The sequence below is a fragment of the Schistocerca gregaria genome, chromosome 8 (assembly GCF_023897955.1).
Source record: "Schistocerca gregaria isolate iqSchGreg1 chromosome 8, iqSchGreg1.2, whole genome shotgun sequence".
Classification (NCBI taxonomy): Eukaryota; Metazoa; Arthropoda; class Insecta; order Orthoptera; family Acrididae; genus Schistocerca; species Schistocerca gregaria.
Genome location: NC_064927.1, coordinates 60,935,935 through 60,951,123, shown reverse-complemented (window position 1 = coordinate 60,951,123; position 15,189 = coordinate 60,935,935). Strand labels below are relative to the sequence as shown.

The following is a 15,189-nucleotide window of genomic DNA, read 5'->3' as shown; positions in this document are numbered from 1 at the left end:
TATATACGAGATCCACTAAGATTTCATGTTATAAATTATGTATTAAAAAAATCAAAGAATTTAAAGATGGATACCGTCGATTTTTGATGTTGATTGTTTACAAATATATTTTCTAATTAAAGAGTGAACTTGAATACTGCGCAGAGAAAGTGAGCATGCATCTCTGAGCGTCTGACATATGATGTTGCTTGTGTTTGGTAGGAAGGGGGGGCGGCATGAGAAGAAAGTATTCAAACTCGTAGAAAATGTGTGAGCGTAAATGATAGTAAACCGATGACTGCTCAACCCAAACGTCGGCAAGATTATGGCAGGTAAATGTTCACTCTATGGTCTTTCCAGTTCCTAGAATTGCAGAGAATGCTATTGATTTTATAGATTAAATTTTTAACGAACGAGTCGATAAAGTAAAACGAGAATAAATGCTCCGTGAGGAATATAATCCTAAGACTCGATTAAAAAACGTTTCTCTGTCAGCAACTTCTACGAAGGACGGTCTTCCGCAGCTTTTGGAAGGTCTGACTGTAGCTGCCAAGAAGAATCCCGACGAAGTGCCCACTATTCTAGATTCCATCCTTACTCAGACTGAAAATCTCCACAACGGTAAGTATTTGGGTTGTCTACATGATTTTTTGTGTGTAACAACTTTTAGTAGCAGTGACAACAAGTGTTTGCCACATAATTGTGATGTCAGATATCTATATTTAATGATTATTCGCTAGTTAGAAGCGAAGAGAGAGACTGTACGTTGGTAGATATTTCATTATAGTATGTTGACGAATGACAGCATTCAACTATTTCAGCCTGCAGTGAGCGTTGTATGTTTAAGGAGAACTTATGAACTGTGTGTGCACTGTAGGATATTCCTCATTCTGTCATATTGGAAACATCTGCCTTAGTAAGTACCTTTGCTTTTCTCATCCATTCATACAGACGCATGTGTTCTTTTCTCATAAATCATTGTTTGCCATCAATTGAAGATCAAAAACACAATGTTGTATTTACATATATTGCTCAGCTGATTTTTATCTTCACATCTTTTCCATACAGTATAAGGATTTCATTATTTACATGTATTCAGTTTTCAGTTTTATGTAGTAAACAGTCCGTTTCATTTGTGGTATTGTAATGAACCTCTGTATCTGTTACACGAGGAAAAAAATTGGGAAATGTAGAATCACATTCCCCTTGCAGGTGTGATTTTTAATAGCACACATTTTGATGTTACTCCAGGGTTATTGTTAGTCATTGATCTAGATGTTTATTTAAGTCCCTTAATTACACAATTTCAAACCAGCATTATCCATTAATGCATTGTAGTCTACCATGATGTGTGACAACAGTTTACTGTCATGGTGTAATAGGCAGCGATATTCATATTAGTCACAATACTTTCACACTGCCATACTCATTTGGCTACCAACAACTAAATTGGATAAGGCAATATAAGTATGCTCTTGGTGCTGAGTTAATCCTGATCTGACATTTCCTCATTGTATAGATTTGGGTAGAATGCGAAAACTGAATATGTTGATACTGCTTTAAGTTTCGAAATTATGATTGATAACACTTGAGCTGAAGAGTACATGGATACTAAAGCTTTAATGCTGGCAGTAGTTTGCTTTTCCCCTCACATTATTGTTTCACTGGAACATCTTATTTTGTTTTTATCTGTATCATTTAATGTGTAGAGTTTAGCAAACTGATATAGTTTGTGTGCATTATGGTCAAGGATCAAAGGCTACAAATATGAAATGTAAAGGTGCAGTCACAATGTACAGCTGGCCCTGCCTGCGGAAACTGTATTCCATGTACTGTCAGGTAAGGTGATAGTGGCAGTACACTCACTCATGTGGGATGACTGTGGTTCAAATCCCGATGCAGCCTTCAAGATTTAAGTATTCTGTAGTTTTCCTAAAATGTTTCAATTGCCAGGGATGTTCCTTTGAAATGGTCTTTGCCAATTACCTTCCCTACCCTTCTGCAGTTAAGCTTGTGTTCTGTGTTTAATGGCAATATCATTGCTGAGACTTTGAAACCTAATCTTCTTTCCTTTTTCCATTCTGTGTTGCGAGTGGCTTGTAACATTTCCTGTGTTTGTACCTGAATGTAGTACAGTAAGCCATAGCACCGAATCAGGCAGTTTAATAAAACTTTGAGAGTGGGCCTTAACAATCTCCCTCCTTAACAGAAGATAGGACCAGTTTTTTTCTTAGGAGTAATCACAGTGTGCTACTCACTTGTCATACATGTAATTCAAATATGGTAAGTGAAAAATCCAGTCCAGATACACTATAGAACTGGAAATTTTCATCTGTTATTCAGTTAAAAAAGTATTTCTTTCGCACATTGTGTTTCATAAATCTTCATGCAAGATAGACTTTAGGGACATGAAAAAATCAAGCTGTATATCATTATCAATAGCAATTGCTGTTGGCAAAATGTTGAGTGCTACTGATTATTATGGAAATAACTTTTAACTTACTTTGCATGTGTATATTAGGATAAAATAGTTGGGGTGGTCTTCATGGTGTTAGTGACTCATGCGTTGTATGCTGAAGCTGACAGTTCGTTGACATTGGTCAGAGCCAATCGGGTGACAGTATAAGGTAGCAAATGAGAATCGCAGAATCTAATGCTTTTCTTTGGCAGAAGATATGAATTGATTACATTTATTTGTGTATGGAGAGTACCAGATTAACTTTTACTGATCTGATAAATTTCTAGGTTGCTTACTGATTTTTGTATTTAGTTGGCGAATGGGAAAAAGCTAGATGTGCTGACAGACTGCCACATGGTGAGGCCCAAGACCTAGGTTAGTTTAGAATGTGACAGTTTGGTTGTGACTTTGTTAAGCCAATAAATCCCAACACGAAAATACAATTACTGTGATAGCATGATGTGTTGTCTAGTCTGGGACAAGACTGTTGGCACTCTCATAAACTACTTGTATGTCATATTTCAAATTTTGCCAGAAGCTGAGACAATGTGATGAATTCTAATCCAACAGAACAAAATAATAGTTAACTTGTTTTACTAACTGTAGAAAATTGTATGAGCATTCCATTTGCTTCTGACAACCAATTTACAGTTGGTCATATTCAGTTCCAGTTGTTCATCATGTCAGTTTGTTACCATTATCGAAACACAATGCAACAGCTGTTGACATCGCAAATGCTTTTTTTTACTCAGGAAAAATGTACTTTGGAAACAGCTGCTGTTCAGTCTGTTGTACTGCTAAGATGCTGTTTTTATCTAATACTTCAAATAAAGCAGGTTTGCAACTACACAAACCATTGTCTATATACTTACAAAGTCCAGACAAATCTAGTAATCCAGTCTGCATGTTAACACAATGAGAAGTATTTCAATGTACATATCAGGCGAAACTGAGCTTCTTGTTTAACTTATCCACTTTCTAGTGGCACCTCAGTTCACGATGCATGTGGATGATGAGGAATCTCACATGTTGAGTGTCCCTTGCAAAATACTTGTGGATTATTTGTTGTTAGGCCATTCAGCATAATAGTATAGGGTACATCAGATGCATTACTGGTACATTTATAAATATTTAGAACATACACAAACTTTGATTAAATTAGGCAATGATGGGGTAGGAAATCGACCATGACCTTTCTAATGTATTTAGGCACATACAGTATAGGACAAGTCAGGATTGAGATAGTAAATATAATTTATATGTGTTATGGAATCATCCCAGTATTCGGCTTAATAACATAGGGAAACCATGTAAAACCCAAGTCAGGATAGCCAAATGGGCTTTGAACCACGACTTCCCAAATGTGAGTACAGTGCCTTAATGTTGTCACCTCACCAGGTATATTAATTGGAAAGAAAACTAATAATGAAAGCACAGCATACAACTGTAGTCCGCAACTAATTAACATTACATGGAAGAACTATAAAATGACATTAATGGAACATGAAACTTTGTTACACTACACTTCGGGAAAATATACACACATGAGCTCTAGCCAACAATACTTCCTTCACAAATGATTTCCTTCATTGTGGTGTTTCATTATACTGCATCTGAAACAGAGGAAACAAGAAACCAACAGCAGAAACATTCTTGTACAAAGACTTGCAGACAGCAAGATATTAAACCTTTTATCAGATAATGATACCTCAGCTATAAATGAATGCTCATTATTATTCTAAGTCAACATATTCACTTACATTGTAGGAACACTTCTCAAGCAGAAACTCTGGTCGAAAAGCTGTTCCCTTCTGTAGCCTTTTCGTGTGTGTTGGCAGTGCATTATGAAGTATGACACCAATGTGGTACACATATAGTTTAGTAAAAGTGTTGAGTGTATTGTAACCACAGTTACCCAGTTTGTAGGTCTCCAAATTGTGTGTCAAGATTTGAATAACTTTCTTCTGTACAGTAATGTAAAAATTTCATTTAACTGTCTATTAGTTTTGCTGCAAATTGTTGTATAATCCACAACAGACTGGAAGTAATCAAAGCAACCCATTCTAGCACCTTGCATTGCATAATATGAGGTTTTTGTGAGATTGAAGGTTAATTTTTTGGCTGTTAACCAGTTGTAAGCCAGATAATGTCTTCTCAAGCATACATCGTGTCATGTTGTTAAAATTTTGTCAGCTTTCAGCAGGGTATTCCTTGGCCATGCTGTGTGATTCCTGCCACCATCCATATATAGCCACACCGTAGTCTGTGACATCACTGGTGCTCACTCATTTGCCATACATGGTAATGTTTCTGTTGTGCACCCTCTTGCTTCTGTTATAACACTGTCCCAGAACCCTTTTTTATTTAGTAATGAATGTCTCATCGGACACAATTTGGCGCCATTTTCTATATTATGTTCTACTTCTGCTGATTTCTTAGTGTACTGTAGGCAGAAACACCATCCGTGTTCTATAAAATGCTATTCAATAGTACACGGATTTTGTCCAACATGAAACGATCCCCACCCACAGTGTTTTGTATATCCCTGGCCTTTGAGGCATACACAATAAGTCACAGACCTCGTAAGTTGTCAAATTTTTGCTAGACGCCTAAAGACTGAATTGATTTTATGCCTCTTTAGGGCCCAGCTAATGTGTCGTGTTACTGAGACACAGGACAACATTAATAAAGCTTAATGTCCTCCTTGCACACCTGCTAGCACATTTTTAACCACTTGCTGCTGCTGCTGCTGCAAGCTTCAGAAGATTTTATCATTTGTATATAACATGTCTTTGTGAAGGGGAAACATAGTAAAACATTGAACACCTGGAAAGTCTGTGTGTTATAAAGGATAATTTATTAAGCTCTTTGACTTCCCCATTATGATACCACTATGAGAAGATATTTCCACAATTTGCTATAATGAGCTATCATATTGACACTGCTGTTCTCAGAAGAATATTTTAGCCTGCCAACTTCCTACTGCAATGAGATGGCATACATTATTCTAGAAAGCAGACATATACTACCTTACTGCTGTACCCTATGGCTAACAGAGGTGTTTTTAGCTTTGGATTGGGACTAGATTGTCAGAACCATGGTAGCACAATAGATGTTGTCACAGAGGAAAATCACAGAAAGGCAGAAAGGGAAATTCAGCCAGCTGTCACAACAGCATGCGGCAGGTTGTTAAACAGTGCACTGCACTGTTATCAGCATGACATTGAGAAACATCAATGTGGGTGTCATGTTGTTCATTAAGAACTTTGCGCTATTGCCATGGAGTATCTCTCTTGCTGAGATAAATGTGGTGGAACTGTTTGCAAGATTCTTGGTGAAACTGCAGAAAAAAATTGATCAAGAAATGAGCCACATTCTTTCAAAATTTACATTTGCAGCACTGGACTTGAAGAGCTGAGGGCAGTGGCTTCTGTGTGCTCCAAAAGACTCATTTTAGTCTGCAAGCTGACAGCGGCAATGCAGCTGCAGTTATGATGTGAAGATCCAGTTGATGTTGGAGGAGAAGACGTATCAAAAGTTGTCACGGGACCCGACATTCAGAATAATGGACATTCTCAAGTAGTTATCACTGGAAGAGTGTGTAATTAAGAATCTGCTCTATAAAACACATTGACAACATATCAGAAGTTTGTAAGAAGGAAACAACCCTACTGCTTGTTGAGAGCACCGTTGGATCGCCAGCTTACAGACTCGCCGAGTAACTCGCTAGCCTGCTCATTGTGCGTTGGTCACTGTGTGCATCGTATCAAGAACTCAGCTGACTTTATCAATTGAATTAAATGTCTATACCTTAGAGCAGGAGACACTGGGTGAGTATAATGAACATTTGAAAGGGCACACAGCATACTTTGTATACTGTGTTTGTTTTGAATAGTCAGAGAGAGTCCCTTTAGTCAGCCATAGTGCCAGTAGTGTCAGTGTCGCCCTAAGCGCCGTCTGCTTCACGTCTGCTGTGCAGCGAGCTACCTTAATTTAAGTATTATCTGTATTTTTCTTACTTGTCACTTCTTCTTCTGCGTGTTTTTGCTTTTAGGAAGCTTTAATAGTAGAGTGCTATTAAGTGTTCCATAGATCTCGTGTTTGTTTTAAATACAGTCAGAGAGTCCCTTTAGTCAGCCGTAGTGCTAGTAGTGCTAGTGTTTGTTTTCAATACCGTCCAGAGACAGGTAGTGCTATTTTCCTTGTTTCTACAAGAAGTGGTTAGCAATCACAGTTTAGTCAATAATCAACCGCCTTTAGTGAATTAGCAGTCTAGTTAAAAGCTGATTAACACTCTATAGTAAATTGATTTCTTAGGATGGCTAGGATGTGTGGCTGCTGTGTACGGACGCAGGAGGAGCTGGCCACTCTTCGCGAACAGCTGAGCGTGTTGATGGCCGCGGTCAGCCGTCTTCAGGCTGCTGCCTCGGAGTGTAGCGGCAGTGGGGAGTCTGGTGCGTCGCATGGTGCACCCCAGGTGTTAGATGCTTCACCCACTGTCCCTGCTGTCGAGACATCTTCGCGGGTACCGGGCGCGGTTGGGCCACCCTCTCCCCAAGGGGAGTGGCGGGTTCAGCGGCGTTCGCGGCGCACGAGGCGGAGGGTCAATGTGGAGGCTGGCCGTGTGGCATCGCCCGCTCTGCCTGTGAGTGGACATGTGGCTGCTCCTTCAGCAAGGTCCGAGCAGGCACACGGGGGGAGGGGTTTATTAGTTATTGGGAGCTCCAACGTTAGGCGGGTGATGGAGCCCCTTAGGGAAATAGCGGAAAGGTCGGGGAAGAAGGCCAGTGTTCACTCTGTCTGCTTGCCGGGGGGTCTCATCCGAGATGTGGAGGAGGCCCTACCGGCGGCGATAGAGAGCACTGGGTGCACCCGACTGCAAATTGTTGCTCATGTCGGCACCAATGACTCTTGCCGTCTGGGTTCAGAGGTCATCCTCAGTTCGTACAGGCGGTTGGCGGAATTGGTGAAGGTGGAAAGCCTCGCTCGCGGGGTGGAATCAGAGCTAACTATTTGTAGTATCGTTCCGAGAACCGATCGCGGTCCTCTGGTTTGGAGCCGAGTGGAAGGCTTAAACCAGAGGCTCAGACGATTCTGCGGAGAGCTGGGGTGCAAATTTCTCGACCTCCGCTATCGGGTGGAGAAATGTAGGGTCCCCCTGAATAGGTCAGGCGTGCACTACACGCCGGAAGCGGCTACGAGGGTAGCGGAGTACGTGTGGAGTGCACATGGGGTTTTTTTAGGTTAGAGAATTCCCTCCCTAGGCCCGACAAGACGCCTCCTGAGACGCGGCAAGGCAGGAGTAGGCAAAATGCAACAAGGAATAACAATATTAATGTGCTAATAGTAAACTGCAGGAGCGTCTATAGAAAGGTCCCAGAACTGCTCTCATTAATAAACGGTCACAACGCCCATATAGTACTAGGAACAGAAAGTTGGCTGAAACCAGACGTAAACAGTAATGAAATCCTAAACTCTGATTGGAATGTATACCGCAGAGATAGGCTGGACAGTGAAGGGGGAGGCGTGTTTATAGCGATAAGAAGTGCAATAGTATCGAAGGAAATTGACGGAGATTCGAATTGTGAAATGATTTGGGTGAAGGTCACGGTTAAAGCAGGCTCAGACATGGTAATTGGATGTCTCTATAGGCCCCCGGGCTCAGCAGCTGTTGTGGCTCAGCACCTGAAGAATAATTTGGAAAATATTTCGAGTAGATTTCCCCACCATGTTATAGTTCTGGGTGGAGATTTTAATTTGCCGGATATAGACTGGGACACTCAAACGTTCATAACGGGTGGCAGGGACAAAGAATCCAGTGAAATATTTTTAAGTGCTTTATCTGAAAACTACCTTGAGCAATTAAACAGAGAACCGACTCGTGGCGATAACATATTAGACCTTCTGGTGACAAACAGACCCGAACTATTTGAATCAGTTAATGCAGAACAGGGAATCAGCGATCATAAAGCGGTTATTGCATCAATGATTTCAGCCGTAAATAGAAATATTAAAAAAGGTAGGAAGATTTTTCTGTTCAGCAAAAGTGACAAAAAGCAGATTTCAGAGTACTTGATGGCTCAACACACAAGTTTTGTCTCAAGTACAGATAGTGTTGAGCATCAGTGGACGAAGTTCAAAACCATGGTACAATATGCGTTACATGAGTATGTGCCAAGCAAGATCGTAAGAGATGGAAAAGAGCCACCGTGGTACAACAACCGAGTTAGAAAACTGCTGCGGAAGCAAAGGGAACTTCACAGCAAACATAAACATAGCCAAAGCCTTGCAGACAAACAAAAATTACGCGAAGCGAAATGTAGTGTGAGGAGGGCTATGCGAGAGGCTTTCAATGAATTCGAAAGTAAAGTTCTATGTACTGACTTGGCAGAAAATCCTAAGAAATTTTGGTCCTATGTCAAAGCGGTAGGTGGATCAAAACAAAATGTCCAGACACTCTGTGACCAAAATGGTACTGAAACAGAGGATGACAGACTAAAGGCCGAATTACTAAATGTCTTCTTCCAAAGCTGTTTCACAGAGGAAGACTGCACTGTGCTTCCTTCTCTAGATTGTCGCACAGTTGACAAAATGGTAGATATCGAAGTAGACGACAGAGGGATAGAGAAACAATTAAAATCGCTCAAAAGAGGAAAGGCCGCTGGTCCTGATGGGATACCAGTTCGATTTTACACAGAGTACGCGAAGGAACTTGCCCCCCTTCTTGCAGCGGTGTACCGTAGGTCTCTAGAAGAGCGAAGCGTTCCAAAGGATTGGAAAAGGGCACAGGTCATCCCCGTTCTCAAGAAGGGACGTCGAACAGATGTGCAGAACTATAGACCTATATCTCTAACGTCGATCAGTTGTAGAATTTTGGAACACGTATTATGTTCGAGTATAATGTCTTTTCTGGAGACTAGAAATCTACTCTGTAGGAATCAGCATGGGTTTCGAAAAAGACGATCGTGTGAAACCCAGCTCGCGCTATTCGTCCACGAGACTCAGAGGGCCTTAGACACGGGTTCACAGGTAGATGCCGTGTTTCTTGACTTCCGCAAGCGTTTGACACAGTTCCCCACAGTCGTTTAATGAACAAAGTAAGAGCATACGGACTATCAGATCAATTGTGTGATTGGATTGAGGAGTTCCTAGATAACAGAACGCAGCACGTCATTCTCAATGGAGAGAAGTCTTCCGAAGTAAGAGTGATTTCAGGTGTGCCGCAGGGGAGTGTCATAGGACCGTTGCTATTCACAATATACATAAATGACCTGGTGGATGACATCGGAAGTTCACTGAGGCTTTTTGCAGATGATGCTGTGGTGTATCGAAAGGTTGCAACAATGGAAAATTGTACTGAAATGCAGGAGGATCTGCAGCGAATTGACGCATGGTGCACGGAATGGCAATTGAATCTCAATGTAGCGAAGTGTAATGTGATGCGAATACATAGAAAGATAGGTCCCTTATCATTTAGCTACAAAATAGCAGGTCAGCAACTGGAAGCAGTTAATTCCATAAATTATCTGGGAGTACGCATTAGGAGTGATTTAAAATGGAATGATCATATGAAGTTGATCGTCGGTAAAGCAGATGCCAGACTGAGATTCATTGGAAGAATCCTAAGGAAATGCAATCCGACAACAAAGGAAGTAGGTTACAGTACGCTTGTTCGCCCAATGCTTGAATACTGCTCAGCAGTGTGGGATCCGCAACAGGTAGGATTGATAGAAGAGATAGAGAAGATCCAACGGAGAGCAGCGCGCTTCGTTACAGGATCATTTAGTAATTGCGAAAGCGTTACGGAGATGATAGATAAACTCCAGTGGAAGACTCTGCAGGAGAGACGCTCAGTAGCTCGGTACGGGCTTTTGTTAAAGTTTCGAGAACATACCTTCACCGAAGAGTCAAGCAGTATATTGCTCCCTCCTACGTATATCTCGCGAAGAGACCATGAGGATAAAATCAGAGAGATTAGAGCCCACACAGAAGCATACCGACAATCCTTCTTTCCACGTACAATACGAGACTGGAATAGAAGGGAGAACCGATAGAGGTACTGAGGGTACCCTCCGCCACACACCATCAGGTGGCTTGCGGAGTACGGATGTAGATGTAGATGTAGATGTACATGTGAAGAATAAGTGTCGTTGTATTACCAAGGTAAACATGTATAAGCAGAATCACAGCTTAATCTTAGTTTAATTAAAAAACATTAAAATAAAGTTATATTATACAAGCTAAATCACTGTTTAATTAAAGAATCATCTGTTGCCTTGTACAAGTGTTACCCACAGTAATGACTCATTTGAAGCATTAAACTACGCAATCACATCAGATCCCACCCAGCTACGTATTCAATTGCTAATTATCTCGTAGATAACTGCTTCATTGTGGGATTGTACTGCTCGCTTGGAATGTGAGTCATTTTTTTGCACAGATTGTATATTTTTTTCTCACCTATCTGTTTGTTTATTGTATATTGCTGCTGCTCACTTGGATGTACGACAGCACAACTTACCACTGTGTTAGCTGAAGCAATAATGAAGGAATAGGTATGGGCTCACAATTGTGGAACAATGTTATTTGTGGATGGCACACTTTATACATGAGCACACCTGCTTGATGGTTAAAGCACAACTACTCACAGAGGTCCAGTGTGGGCTGTAATTATCTTATGGTAGTGAAACTTGTTAGGTGTGTTAATGTGAAATTGATTTATGCTGGAAAAAAATTAGTTCTAATTTTGGCCATCAGATACAGATCTGTTTCAATGTCATGAGAAGTAAAGTTGCTACTCACCATATAGCAGAGATGCTGAGTCGCTGATTTGCGTGAGTGTGCCAATGTCAGTCTATTCTTAACGAAGGGCTTGACGGCCATAAGCTATGATTGTGAGAGTCTTTTTGTTGTGCCTGTCTGCGACTCAGCATCTCTGCTATATGGTGAATAGCAACTTTCCTTCTCATACTATTGTTACATTCCATCTGGGATTTTCCATTGTTTGACTATTCACTGTTTGTATGATGGTATGGCATCAATATTGTCATATGAAAAGCTGTAACATGAGTGAACAATATGACTATAGAGAGGAGGAGTGCACGCTGTTCGTGGAACTGTTGTATGTGAATGGCAGCAATTACGGTTCTTCAGTTAGACAGTGTTGCTGATTGAAAGGTCTGAGGGTGTTCCTGATGTCATTAAATGGTTTAAAGGTGGTGATGAAATTTGAAACTTGGGTAAGCTTGAGGTGGCACTTTGAAGAGGAAGACATCCTATCCCAGGTGGAAGTTAGTGACATGGTTGCAGTTGTTGTAACTGACTGTACAGCATGTGCCCTGGATATTGCTTGTGCAGTGTCACAAGAATTGTTTATCCCACAGTGATCAGTATGGAAAAGCTGTGTGGTGTATTTTGCACTGGTTCCTGTTCAAGATCCAGGTGGTGCAGTGACTGAAAGCTCATGATCCACAACAAAGTTCTGAAGTTGCTTTTTGCTTTGTGGCACTTATCGAGTTAATGATGTGGCCAGGCTTTATTCTGTGGAGTGACAATGTCCATTTTGTACTACTACTAAAATTAATCATGTGCCTGGTGTGCTAGACACAAGATTTTTTTTTTTTTTTTTTAGTTTTGTGAAAGCCTGCTGGCAGAAGTAGGTTTACCCAAATTTTGCCCCTGTTTTACAGAATCTTTAATGTTTAAGCTGCTTTATTTGTTTTTTTCCAAGAAAGATTGATGCTCTTTTTGATTTTCAGGCACAGGTAACTTAATTGCAGCTTCTTCATGGTCTAATATATGTGTTTAGCACCACTCTTGCAGAATGTGACCTAGGTACTTGATAGGCACATACAAAAAAAACTGCACTTGTCCAGCTGGCAATGTCAACCATTATCCTTTAAACGGGTAAATGCCAGTTGAAGGATTCGCATATGCTACTCCTGTGTGGCCCCCATGACGATAATGTTTTCCAGGCTGTTTGCACATTTGATAATATTTTGTACTAACTGCTTTAGCTATCACTGGTACATGGCTGGTGCACTAGACATGCCAAAAGGTAAGAAGTTATTACGGTACATGCCAAAAAATGCATTGACCACTGAGGTATGCCACATTTGCTCATGTAATGGCCACTGTAAATATAGATTTGAGAGACCAGTCTTGGAAAAATACTGGCCACCAGCCAGTTTTGCAAGTAATATTTACCTCCAGTAATAAACCCATGTCATTAATAGCTGTGAGACATTTATCACTGCTGTTGCAATCATTATGACCATCCTTCCATAACACAGTTCTGCAAACATAAAATGAATGCAGGTGTTGTTGCTCAACATTCATATAAGGAAGTTTCCTCTTTCCTTTTTTCTTTTTAAACAGAAATTTTTCATGGCCTTTTGAAAAGTCTGATTAACCACAAGCAGTTATACCATTTATCTTTATAAATTGTTCACCTTTATCTAAATTTGTACTACACAACTCACCTTATAGTTTTTGGCAGTAAGCACACCTCTCCTTTTCCATTCCCAAATGGTGCATGGGAAGAATGGCTACTAGTAAAGCCCTTTAGCAACTAGAATTTCTGTTTCTGAGCATTTAGTTTCCATGCCATTTGTTTTTGTTATACATTACTGTATAAAATATGATTTAATAGTTCATAAGTAATTGGGTAGATAAAAATAATTTACTCTTCAAGTGATGGCAGGAGAACACACACATACAAACGTATTTCAAGAATGTAAGAAAAGACAGACTGCTACTTACCATAAAAAAGACATGTCAAGTAGTAGACGGACACATATAGCTTTTGGCCACAGCCTTTATCAGTAAAACGTACTCTCTCTCTCTCTCTCTCTCTCTCTCTCTAGCATCTTGGGCCGGGATGCAGCATCACGTGGGATGCAAGAAGCAGTCTGGAGGACATGACAAAGGAATAGTAGTGCATTGGTGGCAAGAGAAACGAATTCTATCTTGTGGAGTGTGCAGGGACTAGACTGCCAACAGGTGCAGTGTCATCAGATTGTGGGTTAGGGGGGTGGTGAAAAAATGGAGCAAAAAAGAATATAAGTGGGGCAAGACGGAATGATGCGTTGGAAGAGGGCTACAAATAAACAGTGTGGGAGATGCAAGTGAGGAGCAGGTGATAGGACAGAGGGGGTGGAATCTGTTGGGTAGAGGGTGTGGGGACAGTGTGTTAGCGTAGGTTGAGGCTGGGACTGTTATGGAAGCGGAGAATGTGTTGTAAGGATAGCCCCCATCATTGCAGTTTAGGAAAGATGATGGTGGAGGGAAGGATCCAGTATATGGGCAAGGGAGTTTTTGTCACTGCAGATATGTTGTCCCCTGGTAACCAGCGTATGTGGGAGGGATTTTTTGGTGTGAAAAGGATGACAGCTGTCTAAATGCAGTTACTATTGGTGGTTCGTTGGTTTAATGTGGAGAGAGATGCGGATGGAGCCATCAGAAAGGAGGAGGTCAACATGTAGAAAGGTGGCATGCTGAGTTGGGGAGGACCAAGTGAAGTGCATGAGGTAGTTGGTTTGGAGTCTGAAGGACATCGGAAAGGTAGTGTTAAATAGCAGTAAGACAATGGGCACGAGGAACGTTGGTGTATAGGGTGATGGTGTCGACAGTGACTAGTAGGGATCCAAGAGGTAAAGGAGTGGGAATGGTGTAGAGTCTGTGAAGGAAATGGTTGATGCCTTTGTTGTGGGATACTAGGTTATGGGCTATTAGTTGGAGGTGTTGGTCAATGAGGGCAAAATTCTGTCAGTGGAAGCACAATAACTGGTTACAATGGGGCATCCAGGATTGTTGGGTTTGTGGACATTGAGGAGCATGTAGAAGGTGGGTGTGTGGGGTGTCATAGGGGTCAAGAAGAAAATGGAGGTTGGAGGTACGGAACTCCTGGAAGGTGATCAGCAGGTGGTTTGTTGGGAGAAGAGAGAATCACAGTTGGATGATGGTATGCAGTGGAAGAGGCAGGATTCAATTTTGGAAATAGGGTGGTTTTGGTTGTGGGGATCGGCGACAAAGAAGTGCTTCCATTGCAGTGATTGGGAAAAGGAGAGTAGGCAAGCCCAGCATGGATAAATTTGGGTGTAGGACTAAAGGTGAGGACCTTGGATAGGACTGAAACTTCTGTGGAGCTAAGGGTTAACAAGATGTCAGCAGGTTGGTGTCTGGAATGGCCCTTCATGTGCTCTCAAGCTTTCTAGCTCACCTCTATTTGCCACATCCCCAAAACCCCCTACCAACCCTCCATCAAATCCAGAGCCAAAAAATTCCCATAACACTGTTGTTCACCTGTGAACCTCCTCCTTCCCACCTAACCACCCGCTGATCACCTTCCTGGAATTTCATACGTCCACCTTAGCCTCACCATCCTTCCCCAGGCCCTTGAAACACCAACCTTTCAGTAAAAGAAAGAACATCCATAAACAACCTCGAAACATATCCTGATATAATCATCCTGCCTCTAAACAAAGGTTCCACCCCTGTTGTTATGAATCACACTAACTACCTGGCAGAAGGCATCTGTCAATTATGACTCATCCGCCTATAAATTCTGCAGTAGTTATCCCATTCCGGAAGTCCAACACAAACTCCACTCCCTTCTTACAGTCTTAGGCCCTTCCCAGAACATCTCCCCTGAGAATCCGTTTCCCTCCTCACCCCTATGGCTCTCCACACATACACCTTCTACATGCTCCCCAAAATCCACAACCCCAGAAATCCTGGACACCCCATTGTGT

At 41.4% G+C, this 15,189-nt stretch overlaps 1 protein-coding gene across 1 annotated transcript in view; it reads left to right on the top strand.

Moving 5' to 3' along the window:
- The first annotated feature begins 159 nt into the window (after positions 1-159).
- LOC126284028 (GTPase-GDP dissociation stimulator vimar) overlaps positions 160-15,189 on the top strand; it is a 109,881-nt gene continuing 94,851 nt past the window's right edge. Inside the window, exons 1-2 of the mRNA XM_049982581.1 lie at positions 160-311; positions 475-600. Of these exons, the coding sequence (XP_049838538.1) occupies positions 305-311; positions 475-600 (133 nt within the window). The 5' untranslated portion in view covers positions 160-304. The remainder of the gene's footprint in view (positions 312-474; positions 601-15,189) is intronic.